Source organism: Pseudorca crassidens, chromosome 14 (genome assembly GCF_039906515.1).
Source record: "Pseudorca crassidens isolate mPseCra1 chromosome 14, mPseCra1.hap1, whole genome shotgun sequence".
NCBI classification, from domain to species: domain Eukaryota; kingdom Metazoa; phylum Chordata; class Mammalia; order Artiodactyla; family Delphinidae; genus Pseudorca; species Pseudorca crassidens.
The window spans coordinates 28,705,982-28,721,406 of NC_090309.1; the positions used below are offsets into that span (position 1 = coordinate 28,705,982).

The 15,425-nt window shown below is 37.5% G+C and overlaps 1 protein-coding gene across 10 annotated transcripts in view; it reads right to left on the bottom strand.

Moving 5' to 3' along the window:
• Positions 1-15,425, bottom strand: part of ALMS1 (ALMS1 centrosome and basal body associated protein) — a 230,113-nt gene that overhangs the window by 44,414 nt on the left and 170,274 nt on the right. For 7 of the 10 annotated variants that reach the window (XM_067704699.1, XM_067704703.1, XM_067704700.1 and 4 more), the window contains 2 exons: positions 15,077-15,247; positions 941-2,103 (listed from right to left, as the gene is read on the bottom strand). In XM_067704699.1, coding sequence (XP_067560800.1) covers positions 941-2,103; positions 15,077-15,247 — 1,334 coding nt within the window. Of the gene's footprint in view, positions 1-940; positions 2,104-15,076; positions 15,248-15,425 lie in introns of those variants that run through there. The other 3 variants (XR_010934429.1, XR_010934428.1, XR_010934430.1) reach the window with 2 other exon arrangements.

Below are 15,425 nucleotides of genomic sequence, written 5' to 3' on the forward strand. Positions count from 1 at the left end.
ATACTCCAATGAACCATTTTGCAAGTATCCCTATTTGGAGAGCACCTGTCCAAATCAATTTTATCTTGGGTTAAAGTAATGGTCTGCAATTTACTGACCCCTTGAAATCTGCCTTTATGGAATTCCCTAAACAAAGGCCATATTAGCCTTATATGATTGTTGTTACTGAGAATGTACTGTAAGGATGCCGATGAGGATTTTGTTACACCACAATGCCTTCTTTATGAGGACAGATGAGAGAAATTTAAGAAGCCTTAGTATCAGAAATATCTGTAATGCTTTTGAAAATTTAGTTTGCTTTTATATTAGAGTTATGTAATTGATCACAAAATTCTAGCAACACTAATTTCTAGAAAACATAAAGCAAAATTTGTGGCTCATCTTTAGCAACCATATCCACAAGGTATCAACTTGCCTTCCCATCACTCTTAATTCTTCATGTATTTATTTTTTAAATCATGTTGTACCTCACCCCTCCCTGGCTTCAGTCTAATTTTCCACCATTCCAATTCTTCATTTACTTAAAAAACAATCATATCATATTACTTATATATGTGTGTGTGTGTGTATGCTTAAAAGCACCTCAAAATTTCTTAAAAGACAGGGAGGAATGAATAAACAAAAACCAAGAGGCAATATTGTTCAGAATGGAGGTCATTCTAAACTTGAAGATCCCCTGTACCAAAGGTATAGACTTTGCAGATTTTGCAGCATTTAGCAGCAAAACCTTTCATCCAAAGGGTAATTCGTAAATGAGTGTTGATGAAAAGAATGACAACTCAAACAGCACTGTACTACACTTTCTCACTCTTTTCCAGCTGGTAAGAAATGTTACAGTGAGGAAAGGGCAATTGGCTTTTTTTCACCTGTGTGCAAAGCTTAACTAAAAAGTCCATGAAAAATGCAGTCATATTGCCAGATGGAATTTGCAGCCATGTACCTGGACGTGTTTCCTTCTGGTGTGTTCTGAAGTAATTTGGGGATAACCTGTATTCAATGGTTTCTTGTTTTTCTTGCTCCGCTTCTCAAGGTATCTCCTCTGATGGTCGGTGATGCTGCTGTATAATTTAATTCGCCTGGGTGACAAACAAACTCTTTCATGACCAAAAGCATGGATCAGTCGGGCAGTATCAATGGTGGAAATAGAGCTGCTCCTCTCATGCAGAGTCACTTCCTTATCTGTTTGGGTCAATATATCTGATTCCACAGAAGTGGTGGTGGAAAGGATGTTGGTGGCAGTATCTGTGAGCAGCTCACTCTCCTCTGAGTGTCTAGAATCTGAAGAAGTGTTATTTATATAATGAAAACCTGGCAGTTTTCTCAAAATATATTTATCAAATTTAATCTGTTCAATTTTAATCTGATTGGACCTCCCAGCTTGATGAGTAGAAAGAATCTTGTTTTTTTTAAGATCTCCTGTGTTTCTATGGCATTTCTCCAGGCTTTTATACTGTTTCTTTTTCTGAAGCTTGTTTTTCTGCTGTTGCTGTCTACCACTCCATTCCTTAACATCTTGTTTCCCTTTGCTATCATCCTGTGTACTTTCTGAGGGCTGGAGAAAATGTGTGATGGGATGCTGAAGAAGTTTAGCCAAATGATCAAGTCGCTCCACCAAGGAAAGTTCCTTCTTGGCACTGAACTCAGGAGGTTTCTGTTGCCTCTGTCGCTCCTGATACCTGTTCCAGAGTTCATTTAAACTCACAGTGTGCTGAGCTGTTAACTCTGGGGTGGCCTTATGATCCCTTTTTAGGTCATTAACTTGTTTGTCATATTTTAGAAAATCTCTAGCCTGACTTTTAGTAGTATGCTTTACTTCTTTGTTTTCCAAGTTTACATTGATACTGAGGCTCTCTATTGTGGTATAATCTGACTTTGTCTTTGCCACATTTTGATAAGAGGAAGGAAGACAAGTGTGTTCTCTTTGTTTGTCTGGATGATGCTGAAAGGAATCTTTCCAAGAATGACTCATGAAAACTCTTCTTCCTAAGGATTCATGGCAAAAATCTTGATCACTTGGTAGGTGCACTGGATGATGAAAGTAAAACTTAGCTGACCTGAAGACAGAATGGGTGGTATTTTCAAATTCTGAATGACATCTGGACTCTGAAAAGGCAAAAAAAAAAAAAAAAAAAGATTTTGAAGGACTTTCAAAATATTTGCATTCCATTTAAAAATAGTATTCACATTTAATTCTTTAGATACAAAACAAAGACTGAAGGAAAGAATGGTCTATATAAAGATTAAGAAAATTCACTGCCTGGACAAAGGATTCATGCCTTGTGCCTAGTGGCCAGATTGGCATGGTAATAGTTTAAGAGACTCAGGATCAAAAGACCCAGATTCTGGGCTGGATTCTGCCACAGACTGGCTGTATGACCTTGAGGAGGGCATTTTGGTCCCTGGGATGTAACAGCAGCTGCTATGTATTACTGCTTGCTATGTGTGGGGTATTATGAATATGCTCTATATCTGTTTTTTTCCCCTCTTATAAAACTGAGAGAGAGGTATTATTAATTTCATTTTCAGCTAAGAAACCTGAGACTTTATTTTTATCATCAGTAATTAAATGGATGGGATTTTAAAAACTCCAACCCTTTACATGTTTTAGAGCCTTGAAAAACTCTTTTTTGTGAACCATCTTCACACCCCCTCAATTTTTTTTATTGTGGTAAAATACACCTAATATAAATTACCATCTTCCATCTTCACATTTTGACAGTCATTCTATATCAAAACAGGCATTTTAAGATGTAGAACATCTTAACAACTATAAACCGTAATTGTAAACATTAATTCAGTTTCCATACACATTTTTAGAGTTCTAAGTCTAAAGAAACAGACATACACATGAAACAAAGTATCACTTGTAACTATGGGATCCATTCTTCCTTCTCTATAGATTATTGGTAATCAGAATTTTCACTAAATACTCTGGGAATCCCTAAGACAATTTCCCCAATATATAGTGGGATACATGGAATCTGCTTTTATATCTAAAGTATAAAAAGACTCTCAAACCTCCCAATGAACAAAAGTCCAGGACCAGGTGGCTTCACTGTTGAATTCTACCAAACATTTAAGGAAGAATTAATATGAAAGATTCTCAAACTCTTCCAATAAACAGAACAGAACACTTCCAAACTTATTTTATAAGGCCCACATTACCCTGTTACCCAGATGTTACCTAGATACCCAGTGTAGATACACTACAAGAAAATTACAAGCCAATATCCCTGATGAACACACATGCAAAAAAAACCCAAACAAAACATTAGCACACCAAATTCAATAATATATTAAAAGGATTATACACTATGATCAAGTGGGATTTATTCCAGGGATGCAAGGACGGTTCAACATCTACAAATCAATCAATGCGGTACATAACACTAACCAAATAAAGGATAAAAATCATATAATCAATAGATGTAGAAAAAGCATTTGAGAGAACTCAAAATCTATTCATGATAAAAACTCTCAACAAAGTAGGTCTAGAGGAAACATAGCTCAACGACCATTTCTGACAAGACCATAGCTAACATACTCAATGGTGAAAAATGGAAAGCATTTCCTCTAAGATCAGGTACAAGACAAGGATATCCACTGGCATCACGTTTATTGAACACAGTATTGGAAGTCCTAGCCAGAGCAATTAGGCAAGAAAAAGAAACAAAAGGCACCAAATCAGAAGAGAAGCAAAATTGTCACTATGTGAAAATGGCATGATTTTATATATAGAAAACCCTAAAGACTCCACCAAAAAAAAACTGTTATAACTAACACATTCAGTAAAGTTGCAGTATACAAAATTATTTAACAGACAAAAATCTGTTGCATTTCTATATATTAATAATAAACTACCAGAAAAAGAAATTAAAACAATCCTATTCATAATTGCATCAAAAGAATAAAATACCTAGGAATAAGTTTAACCAAGGAGGTAAAAGACCTGTATACTGAAAACATTGATGAAAAAAGCTGAAAAAGACATGGAAAAATGGGAAAATATTCTGTGCTCACAGATTTGAAGAATTAATATTGTTAAAATGTCCACACTACTCAAAACAATCTACAGATTTAACGCAATCCCTATCAAAATTCCAATGGCATTTTCCACAAAAATAGAACAATCCTAAAATTTGTATGTAACCACAAAAGACTCCAAATAGCCAAAGCAATCTTAAAAAAGTAGAAGAAAACTGTAGGCATCACACTCCCTGATTTCAAACTATGTTACAAAGCTACAGTAATCAAAATGGTATAGTACTGGCATAAAAACAGACATGTAGATCAATGGAACAGAATAGAGAGACCAGAAATAAACTCTCACATATAAGGCCAATTACCTTATGACAAAGGAGCCAAGAATATACAATGGGGAAAGGATAGTCTCTTCAATAAATGGTACTGGAAAAACTGGATAGCCACATGCAAAAGAATGAAACTGAACCATTATCTTACACCATACACAAATATCAATTCTAAATGGATTGAAGATTTAAATGTAAGATCTGAAACCATAAAATTCCTAGAAGAAAACATAGGCAGTTAAGAGCTTTGACAGTGGTGTTAGCAATAATTTTTTGAATTTGACACCAAAAGCAAAGACAACAAAAGCAAAAGTAAATAGTAGGAGTACATCCAACTGAAAGGCTTCTGCACAGCAAAAGAAGCCATCAGACTACTGAATGGAAGAAGATATTTGCAAATGATATATCTGACAAGGGGTTAACATCCAAAATACACAAAGACTTCAACTCAAATAAAACAAACAAACAACCCAATTAAAAAATGGGCACAGGATCTTAATAGACATTTTTGTAAAGAAGACATACGAATGGCTAACAAATACAGGAAAAGATACTCAGCATCAATAATCATCAGAGAAATGCAAACCAAAACCACAATAAGATATCATGTCACACCTGTCAGAATGGCTATCATCAAAAAGACAAGAAATAACAAGCATTAGTGAGGATATGGAGCTAAAGGTTCCTTTTTCTGTGCACTGTTAGTGAGAATGTAATTGGTGTTGCTGCTATGGAAATCAGTATGGAGGTTACCCAAAGAGTTAAAAATGGAACTACCATATGATCCAGCAATTCTGCTTCTGGGTCTATACACAAAACAATTGAAAGCTTGGTCTTGGAAAGATATTCGTATATGTGTGTTCACTGCAGCACTATTTAAAATAGACAAGACATGGAAACAACCTAAGTGTCCACTGATGGATGAACAGATAAAGAAAATGTGGTATGGGGGGTGGGAGGAATTGGGAGATTGGGACTGACATATATACACTATTGATACTATGTATAAAATAGATAACTAATGAGAACCTACTGTATATAGCACAGGGAATTCTACTCAATGCTCTGTGGTGACCTAAATGGGATGGAAATACATAAAAGAGGGGATATATGTATATGTATAGCTGATTCACTTTGCTGTACAGTAGAAACTAACACAACACTGTAAAGCAACTATACTCCAATAAAAATTAAAACAAAACAAACAAAAAGAAAATGTGGTATAGAGGAAAGTGGGCAAGATGGCAGAGTAAAAAGACCTTGAGCTCACCTCTTCTCACAAGCACACCAAAATCACAACTATCTGCAGAACAACCATTAAAAAAAAAACATACACACACAAAAAACTGGAACCCACCAGAAAAGATCTCCTACACCAAAAGACATAAAGAAGGAACCACAACAAAACTGGTAGTAGGGACAGACTCACGATATAATCAAATCCCATAACCCCTATGTAGGTAACCTGAAAACTGGAGAGTAAATATATTACAGAGGTTCTCCCAGGCTGGGGGTCTGGCACTGTTGAGATGAGCCCACAGAGCATTTGGCTTTGAAGGCCAGAAGGCTTAATTGCAGGAGTCCCACAGGACTGGGGTAAATAGAGATATCGCTCTTAAAGGGTGCACATGAAATCTCATATACCCTGGGACATAGGGCCAAAGAAGTAATTTGATAGGAGCCTGGGCCAGACCTACCTGCTGGTCTTGGAGAGTCTCTTGGAGCGTCAGGGGTTGGGGGAGGGTGGCTGAGGCTCACCCTGGGGACATAGACACTGGTGGCAGACATATTGGGGAACACTGTTGTTGGTGGATGACATATTGGCTCATTAGTTCCAAAACCTGGCCCCACCCAACAGCCTGCAGGCAACAGTGCTGGGACGCCTCAGGCCAAGGAACTAACTGGGTCAGGACACAGCTCCACCCATTAGCAGACAGGCTGCCTAAAGACTAAAAAGCTCACAGCTGCCTTTGGACTCGCCCCTAGACATGGCCCAGCCCACCAGAGGGCCAAAACCCAGCACCACCCACCAGTAGAAAGGCACAGGACTCTCCCACCAGGAAGCCAGGCCAAGCCTCTAGACCAGTCTCATTCACCAGGATACAGGCACCAAAAGCAAGAAAACTATGATTCTGCAGTGCAGGCCAGAGCCTACCCTGGGACCAGCTGGGCCCTGGACTGGCCCACTAGCAGGCCAAAGAAACCTTCAGGACACTCCAGACCCTGTACCCAACTGTGTCAGGAACCAACACCACCCCCACAACAACCTGAAATGAGCTCTGGGATCCCAGGGCCCTGCAGCTGGACTCCAGGAGCCAGCTCTGCCTGCCAGTAGACCAGCACTAACCCCAGGATCTGGTTTCAACTACCAGTGGGTAGGCAACAACCCTAAGGTCTTCAGGACCCTGACTCCATCCACCAGTGAGCCAGCATTAGCCCCGGGGCCCCTAGGATTCTGCAACCAGCCACATTGTGACCAGGCCCTGCTAAACAGCAGCCAGCAGCATCCACACAAGGCAGGACCTAGCAACCAACCAGACTAGGGGCCTACCAGACTGCCCACATAGTTAGCCCACCACAACAGAAGGCCCAAGTAGCCCTCTTAGGGTGAACCCCTGGAGTACACAGCTTGGGTAACAAGAGGGGAGTGCATTGCTGGAGTGCACAGGATGCCTCCTACAGAGGGTCACTCCTCCAAGGTTGAGAGATGTAACTTACCTACTGCATACATAAAAATACAAATAGCAACTTATTGACAAAATGAGATGGCAGAGGAATATGTTTCAGATGAAGGAACAAGATAAAATCCCAGAAGAAGAACTAAGTGAAGTGGAAACAGGCAATCTACCCAAGAAATAGTTCAGAGTAATGAGCATACAGATGATCAAAGAACTCAGGAGGAGAATGGATGCACAGAACGAGAAGTTATAAGTTTTAAGAAAAGAGTTAGAAAATATAAAGAACAACCAGACATGAAGAATACAATAACTGAAATGAAAAATACAGTGGAAGGAATCAAAGTAGACTAAAGGATTCAGAAGAATGGATCAGTGAGCTGGAAGACAGAGTAGTGGAAATCACTGCCACTGAACAGAAAAAAGATAAAAAAAAAAAAAAGAAATGAGGACAGTTTAAAAGATCTCTGAGACAACATCAAGAGCACTAATATTTGCATTACAGGGGTCCCAGAAGAAAAGAGAAAGAGCCCGGGAAAATATTTGAAAGAAAGAGCTCAGGAAAATATTTGAAGAGATAATAGCTGAAAACCGCCCTAACCTGGGAAAGGAAATAGTCATCCAAGTCCAAGAAGTGCAGAAAATCCCATACAGGATAACCCAAAGAGGAACACACCAAGACACGCTGTAATCAAAATGTCAAAAATTAAAGATACAGAGAATACTAAAAGCAGCAAGGGGAAAGCAACAAATAACATACAAAGGAACTCCCATAAGACTATCAGCTGACTTTTCAGCAGGCACTCTGCAGGTTGGAAGGGACTGGCATGATATATTTAAAGTGATGAAAGGGAAAAACCTACATCCAAGAATACTCTACTCAGAAAGGCTCTTGTTCAGATTTGACAGAGAAATCAAAAGCTGTATAGACAAGCAAAGGCTAAAAGAATTCAGCACCACTAAACCAGCTTTATAACAAATATTAAAGGAACTTCTCTAGGTGCAAAAGATATGAGAAAATTATGGAACAAAAAAGCTCACCAGTAAACATACAGTAAAGGTAGGAAATCATTCACAAACAAAGCTAGCAGGAAGATTAAAAGACAAAAGTAGTAAAATCATCTGTATCCACGATAAGCAGTTAAGGGATACAAAAAACAATTTGACGTAAAACATGACATAAAAAACAGTAATCATGAGGCAAGGAGAGTACACATGTAGGGTATTTAAGATGCATTTGAAATTAAGACATCAGCAACTCAGAAGAATCACATATATAGAGAGAGAGACTGCTATACAATAACCTCAAGGTAACCACAAGCCAAAAATCTATAACAGATACACACATACACAAAAAAGGAATCTAAACATAACACTGAAGATAGTCATCAAATCACAAGAGAAGAGAACAAAAGAAGGAAAAAGACGACCTACAGAAACAAATACAAAACAATTAACAAAATGACAGTATACATATTGATAATTACCTTAAACGCAAACAGACTGAATGCTCCAACCAAAAGACACAAACTGGATGAATGGATACAAAAACAAGACCCGTTTATTTGCTGCCTACAAGAGACTCACTACAGATCTAGAGACACATACAGACTAAAAGAGAGGGGATGGAAAAGGTAGTCCACACAAATGAAAATCAAAAGAAAGCCAGAGTAGTAATAGTTATATTAGATGAAATCAACTTTAAAATAAAAACTGTCACAGGAGACAAAGAAGGACACTACAGAATGATCAAGGGATCAATCCAAGAAGAAGATATAACAACTGTAAATATATATGCACCCAACATAGGAGCACCTTAATACATAAGGCAAAATATTAGCAGACATAAAAGGAGAAATCAACAGTAGCACAATAATAGTAAGGGACTTTAACACCCAACTTACATCAATGGACAGATCATCCAGACAGAAAATCAATAAGGAAACATAGGCCTTAAATAACACATTAGACCAAAGGGACTTAACTGATATTTATAGAGCATTCCACCCAAAAGCAGCAGAATACACATTCTTTTCAAGTGCACATGGAACATTCTCCAGGATAGATCACATGTCAGGCCACAAAACAAGCCTTCGTAAATTTAAGAAAACTGAAATCATATCAAGCTTCTTTTCCAACCACAACTCTATGGAACTAGAAATCAACTACAAGAAAAAAAAAACTGCAAAACCCACAAACACGTGGAGGCTAAACAATATGCTACTAAACAACCAAAGGATCACTGAAGAAATCAAAGAGGAAATCAAAAACTACCTAGAGACAAATGAAAACGAAAACACGATGATCTAAGACCTATGGGATGCAGAAAAAGCAGTTCTAAGAGGGAAGTTTATGGTGATACAGGCTTACCTCAGGAAACAAGAAAAATCTCAAATTAACAACCTAAACTTACATCTAAAGCAAGTAGAGAAAGAAGAATAAAAACCAAAGTTAGTAGAAGGAAAGAAATAAATATCAGAGCAGAAATAGATGAAATAGAGACTAAAAAAACAATAGGAAAGATCAATGAAACTAAAAGCTGGCTCTTTGAAAATATAAACAAAATTGATAAACCTTTAGGAAGACTCATCAAGAAGAAAAGGGAGAGGGCCCCAATCAATAAAATCAGAAATGAAAAAGGAGAAGTTACAACCGACACGACAGAAATACAAAGGATCATAAGAGACTACTATGAGCAACTACACGCCAATAAAATGGACAACCTAGAAGGAATTGATGAATTCTTAGAAAGGTACAATCTTCCAAGACTGAATGAGGAAGACACAGAAAATATGAACAGACCAATTACCAGAACTGAAATTGAATCAGCAATTTAAAAATTCCCAACAAAGAAAAGTCCAGGACCTAATGGCTTCACAGGTGAATTCTACCGAACATTGAGAAGAGTTAACACCCATCCTTCTGAAACCATTCCAAAAATCTGCAGAGGAAGGAACACTTCTGAACTCATTCTAGGAGGCCACCATCACCCTGATACCAAAACCAGACAAAGATATTACAAAAAAGAAAACTACAGACCAATACCACTGATGAACATAGATGCAAAAATCCTCAACAAAATACTAGCAAACCGAATCCACTAATAAATTAAAAGGATCATACACCATAATCACGTGGGATTCATCCCAGGGATGCAAGGATTTTTCAATATCTGCAAATCCATCAGTGTGATACACCACATTAACAAACTGAAGAATAAAAACCATATGACCGGGCTTCCCTGGTGGCACAGTGGTTAAGAATCCACCTGCCATTGCAGGGGACACGGATTCGAGCCCTGGTCCAGGAAGATCCCACATGCCGCGAAGCAACTAAGCCCATGTGCCACAACTACTGAACCTGTGTTCTAGAGCCTGTGAACCACAACTACTGAGCCCGCGTGCTACAACTACTGAAGCCTGTGCACCTAGAGCCCGTGCTCTGCAACAAAAGAGAAGCCACCGCAACGAGAAGCCCGCACACCGCAACAAAGAGTAGCCCCCGCTTGTTGCAACTAGAGAAAGCCCGCACTTTCAACACAGCCAAAAATAAATAAATAAAATAAATTTATTAAAAGAAAAACATATGATCATCTCGATAGATGCAGAAAAAGCTTTTGACAAATTTCAACACACATTTATGATAAAAACTCTCTAGAACGTGGGCACAGAGAGAACATACCTCAACACAATAAAGGCCATATATGACAAACCCACAGCTAACATTATACTCAATGGTGAAAAGCTGAAAGCATTTCCCCTAAGATCAGGAACAAGACAAGGATGTCCACTCTCGCACTTTTATTCAGCATAGTTTTGGAAGTCCTAGTCACGGCAAGCAGAGAAGAAAAAGAAATAAAACGAATCCAAATTGGAAAAGAAGAAGTAAGCTGTCTGCTTTTACAGATGACATGATACTATAAAATCCTAAAGCTGCTACCAGAAAACTACTAGAGCTCATCAATGAATTCGCTAAAGTTTCAGGATATGAAATTAATACACAGAAATCTGCTGCATTTCTACATACTAACAATGAAACATAAGAAAGACACATTAAGCAAACAATCCCATTCACCATTTAGAACTAATAAATGAGTTCAGCATGGTTGCAGGATAAAAGTTAAATATTAAAAAAACCAATTGTATTATTATATACCTGCAATTAACAAACTGAAAATGAAATTAAGAAAACCATTCTGGGGGAATTCTCTGGCGGTCCAGTGGTTAGGACTCTGCAATTCCACTGCAAGGGGGCATAAGTTAGATCCCTGGTTGGGGAACTAAGATCCCTCAAGTCAAGCAGCACAGCCAAAAACAAAATCAAAAACTAAAACAAAAGCAAAAGAAAACCATTCTGTTCACAACAGTCTCAAAAAAATTAAAATATTAATGTAAATTTAACATAAGAAAAGAAAAACTTCTACTCTGAAAGCTACAAAAAATTACTGCAAGAAATTAAAGTATATCTAAATAAATGGAAAACATCCCAAGTCCATGGACTTAACTGTTAAGAAAGCAATTCTCACCAAACTGATCACAGATTCAACACAATACCTATCAGAATCCTAGCTTATTTCTTAGTAGAAATTTTGCAAGCATATGGAATTGTAAAGGACCCAGAATAGCCAAGACAATCATGAAAAATAAGATAATGTTGGAGGACTCATACTTCCCAATGTTAACTCACAGAATGGGAGAATATATCAAAATCAAAATTTAGATAAGAATGTGTATCTAGAATACATAGAACTCTTAAAATTCAATAAAAAAGAGAAATAATCCAAATGAAAACCAGGCCAGGATCTGAATACACATTTCTCCAAGGATAATGCACAACTGGCCAATAAGCACACAGAAAGATGTTCAACATCATAATCATGAGGCAAATGCAAATCAAAATCAAAATGAGATACAAATTCACATCCACTAGAATAGATCCAATGAAAAAGTCAGATAATAAGTGTTGGTGAGTTTGTAGAGAAATTGAAATGCTCATACATTGCTACTGGGAATGTAAAATGGTGCAGCCACTTTGGAAAACAGTCTGACAACTCCTCAAATGATTAAATATAAAGTTATCACATGATCTAGGAATTCCATTCCTGGGTACATACCCAAGACAAATGAAAACATACTGTTCATATAAAAACCTGTACATGAACATAAAAGCATTTATATTTTATAAATATAAAATCATTATTTTATAAAAGCATTATTCATAGTAGCCAAAAGGTGGAAACAACCAAATGTCCATCAACAAACGGATAAACAAAATGTGATACATACATACGATGAAATATTACTGAGCCATTAGAAGGAATAAAATAATGATACAAGCCCGTAACTTGGATGAACCTGAAAACATCATGCTGAGTTAAAAGAAGCCAGTCACAAAAGTCCACACATTAAATGATTCCATTTGTATTAAGGTCTAGAATAGGAAAATTTATAATAGAGACAAAGTAGATCAGTGGTTGACTTAGGGCTTGGGGGGAGGTGCGTGATGAGGAAACAGAGGGGTGATAGCGAAGGGGTATAGGGTTTCTTTCTGAGGTGATAAAAATGTTCTAAAATCAACTGTGTTGATGGTTGCACATATCTGTGAATAGGGTAAAAATAATTAAATGGTACACTTTAAGTGGGAGAATTATATATGTGCATTACATATCAAAAAAGCTGTTGAAAAAATGTTCTATGATCATTTGAAAGGTTTTTTTAAAAAAGCATACAAACATTTATACACATCAACCTCATTATTTCCAGATGTTTCTCTAACGCTTTTTTTTTTTTTTTTTTAATTTCATTTCCATGGTCTGTTATGGGCTAAGTATGTGTGTTCAAGCTCCCTAGTGTTCTGTATTATCCATTTCTCCTTGAGGGTCCTCTAGGGCAGCGGTCCACAACTTTTTTGGCACCAGGGACCGGTGTCATGGAAGACAATTTTTCCACAGACGGGGGTGGGGGGTGGGGGGATGGTTCAGGCGGTAACATGAGGAATGGGGAGCAATAGGGAGCTGCAGGTGAAGTTTCGCTCGCTCGCCCGCCACTCACCTCCTCTGTGCAGCCTGGTCTAGAGTATGCTTCTGCAGGTTATGTTTCCATCTTTCTTTTCCAAGCTATGTCTCCTAGACTACCCACTGCAGAGTTGCAATGTTGTTTTTTCATCTTATACATTCTTTTTTGTGTGTGATAAACACAGAAGATTAAATTTACCATCTTAACCAATTTTTAAGCATACAGTTCAGCAGTGTTAAGTATGTTCACACTGTTGCACGACAGATCTCTAGAACATCTTCATCTTGCAACACTGAAACTCTATACCCAATAAACATTAATTTTCCCTCCTTTCTCTCCCCAGCCGTTGGCAGCCACTTTTCTACTTTGTTTCTAAGATTTTCACTATTTCAGATACTTCCTATAGGTGGAATATACAATGTTTATCTTTTTGTGACTGGCTTATTTCACTCAGCACAAGGTCCTTGAGATTCACCTAAGTTATAGCATGTGACAGGATTTTCTTTTTTTTAAGGCTGCATAACATTCTATTGTATATATATCACATTTTTATCCATTTATCCACACATATTTATCCATTCATCTGCTGATGGACATATCTTGATTATTGTGAGTAATGCTGCAATGAACATGGGTGTGCAGATATCTCTGAGATCCTGCTTTGAATTCCTTTGGATATACACCCAGAAGTGGGATTGCTGTATCATATCGTTATTCTATTTTTAATTTTTTAGGAACCTCCATACTGTTTTCCATAATGGCTGTGCCATTTTATATTTCCACCAACAGTGCACAAGGGTTCCAATTTCTCTGCATCCTTGCCAACAACTGTTATTTTCTGTTCTTTTGATAGTACCCATCCTACTAGGTGTGCAGTAGTATCTCATTGTGGTTTTGATTTGCATTTCTCTGATGATTAGTGATATTAAGCATCTTTTCATATACTTGTTGGCCATTCATAAATACTCCCTGGAGAATTGTCTATTCGAGTCCTTTACCAATTTTTAAATTGGATTTCTTTGTTGTTGAGTTTTAGAAGTTCCATATATAATCTGGATATTCATCACTTATCATGATTTGCAAATACTTTCTCCTATTCCACAGGTTGTCTTTTAACTCTGTTGATTGTATCCTTTGAAGCAGAGTTTTAAATTCTGATATAGTATAATTTATTTATTTTTGCTTTTGTTGCCTATACTTTTGGTCATATCCAAGAAATCATTGCCAAATCCAATGTCATGAAGCTTTTCCCCCATGTTTTCTTCTAAGAGTTTTATAATTTTAGCTCTTCTGTTTGGATCTTTGATCCATTTTAAGTTAATTTTGTATATGGTAAAAGGTAATGGTCCAAATTAATTCTTTTGCACGTGGATATCCAGGTTTCCAACACCATCTGTTGAAGAGACTATTCTTTTCCTACTGTGTAGTCTTGGTGCCCTTATGGAAAATCATCCATCTAATACATTCTTGATGTTAGCAGCTGCACGAGGACTATTTTCAAAATACAGTATCCACAGATTAGCTTCTTGACTCCTTTCTTTTCTTATCTGGATACTGTTCTATATTCCTCTAAGACATAAAGTTTGACAGCTAGGTAGTAACGGCTTGTGTCCTATACAGTTTTCTTTTATGTTATTAGAGAAAGGGGGCCATGGGTAAACATAAATAGATTTGATCTTGGGTCTTTTTTATTGTAATTTTTAAAAAGTTTGTATTGAGGTTCTTTCTGTCTTTGTCACAGTCATCTGGAATGCCTTAAGCTTTCTGCTGTTTCAGTGTTGAGACATGACACTTCACTTCTAATACTATCAGCCTTGGGTATTTAATTGTAATTTTGTTTCTAAATTGCCAGTATCTTTTCCCAGAAGTAACAATTATCTTACAAATAAATACATACATCCACACAGACAGAGAAGCACTGAAGTGATATGCATAAGAAAGCAAAAAATAAAAAAATGGAACTCTGTTTAAATTGTGAGACTACAGTCTCATCAGAATTAAGTGGAAACACGTAGACACAGGCGTTTGTGTGTGCATGCTCTCTCTCTCTCACACCCCCTACCCCACTCCCCATTACCTGCAATATCTATTTGCAAGGATTTCTTCTCTTCGGGCCAGCCTTCCTTAGGAACTGTCCTCTTACTGTGGATCTCCTCTTTCTGTTTAGTGGCTTTAGTGTCTGGTAGACTAACAATCTTCGTGTCTTGTAGTTGAGCTGACTGCTCTGAAGCAGCAGCAGCACTGGAACCTAAGAGAGGAAAATCAAGATTCAGACAGGAAGCTGACAAAAATTATTTTAAAATACCTCTCAAGCATCTACTAGTGTGAGAAGATAGTTACGCTGGATAAACAGTGAGATGGATGCAGGACAGGAATAAAGACACAGACGTAGAGAACAGACTTGAGGACACGGGGAGGGGGAAGGG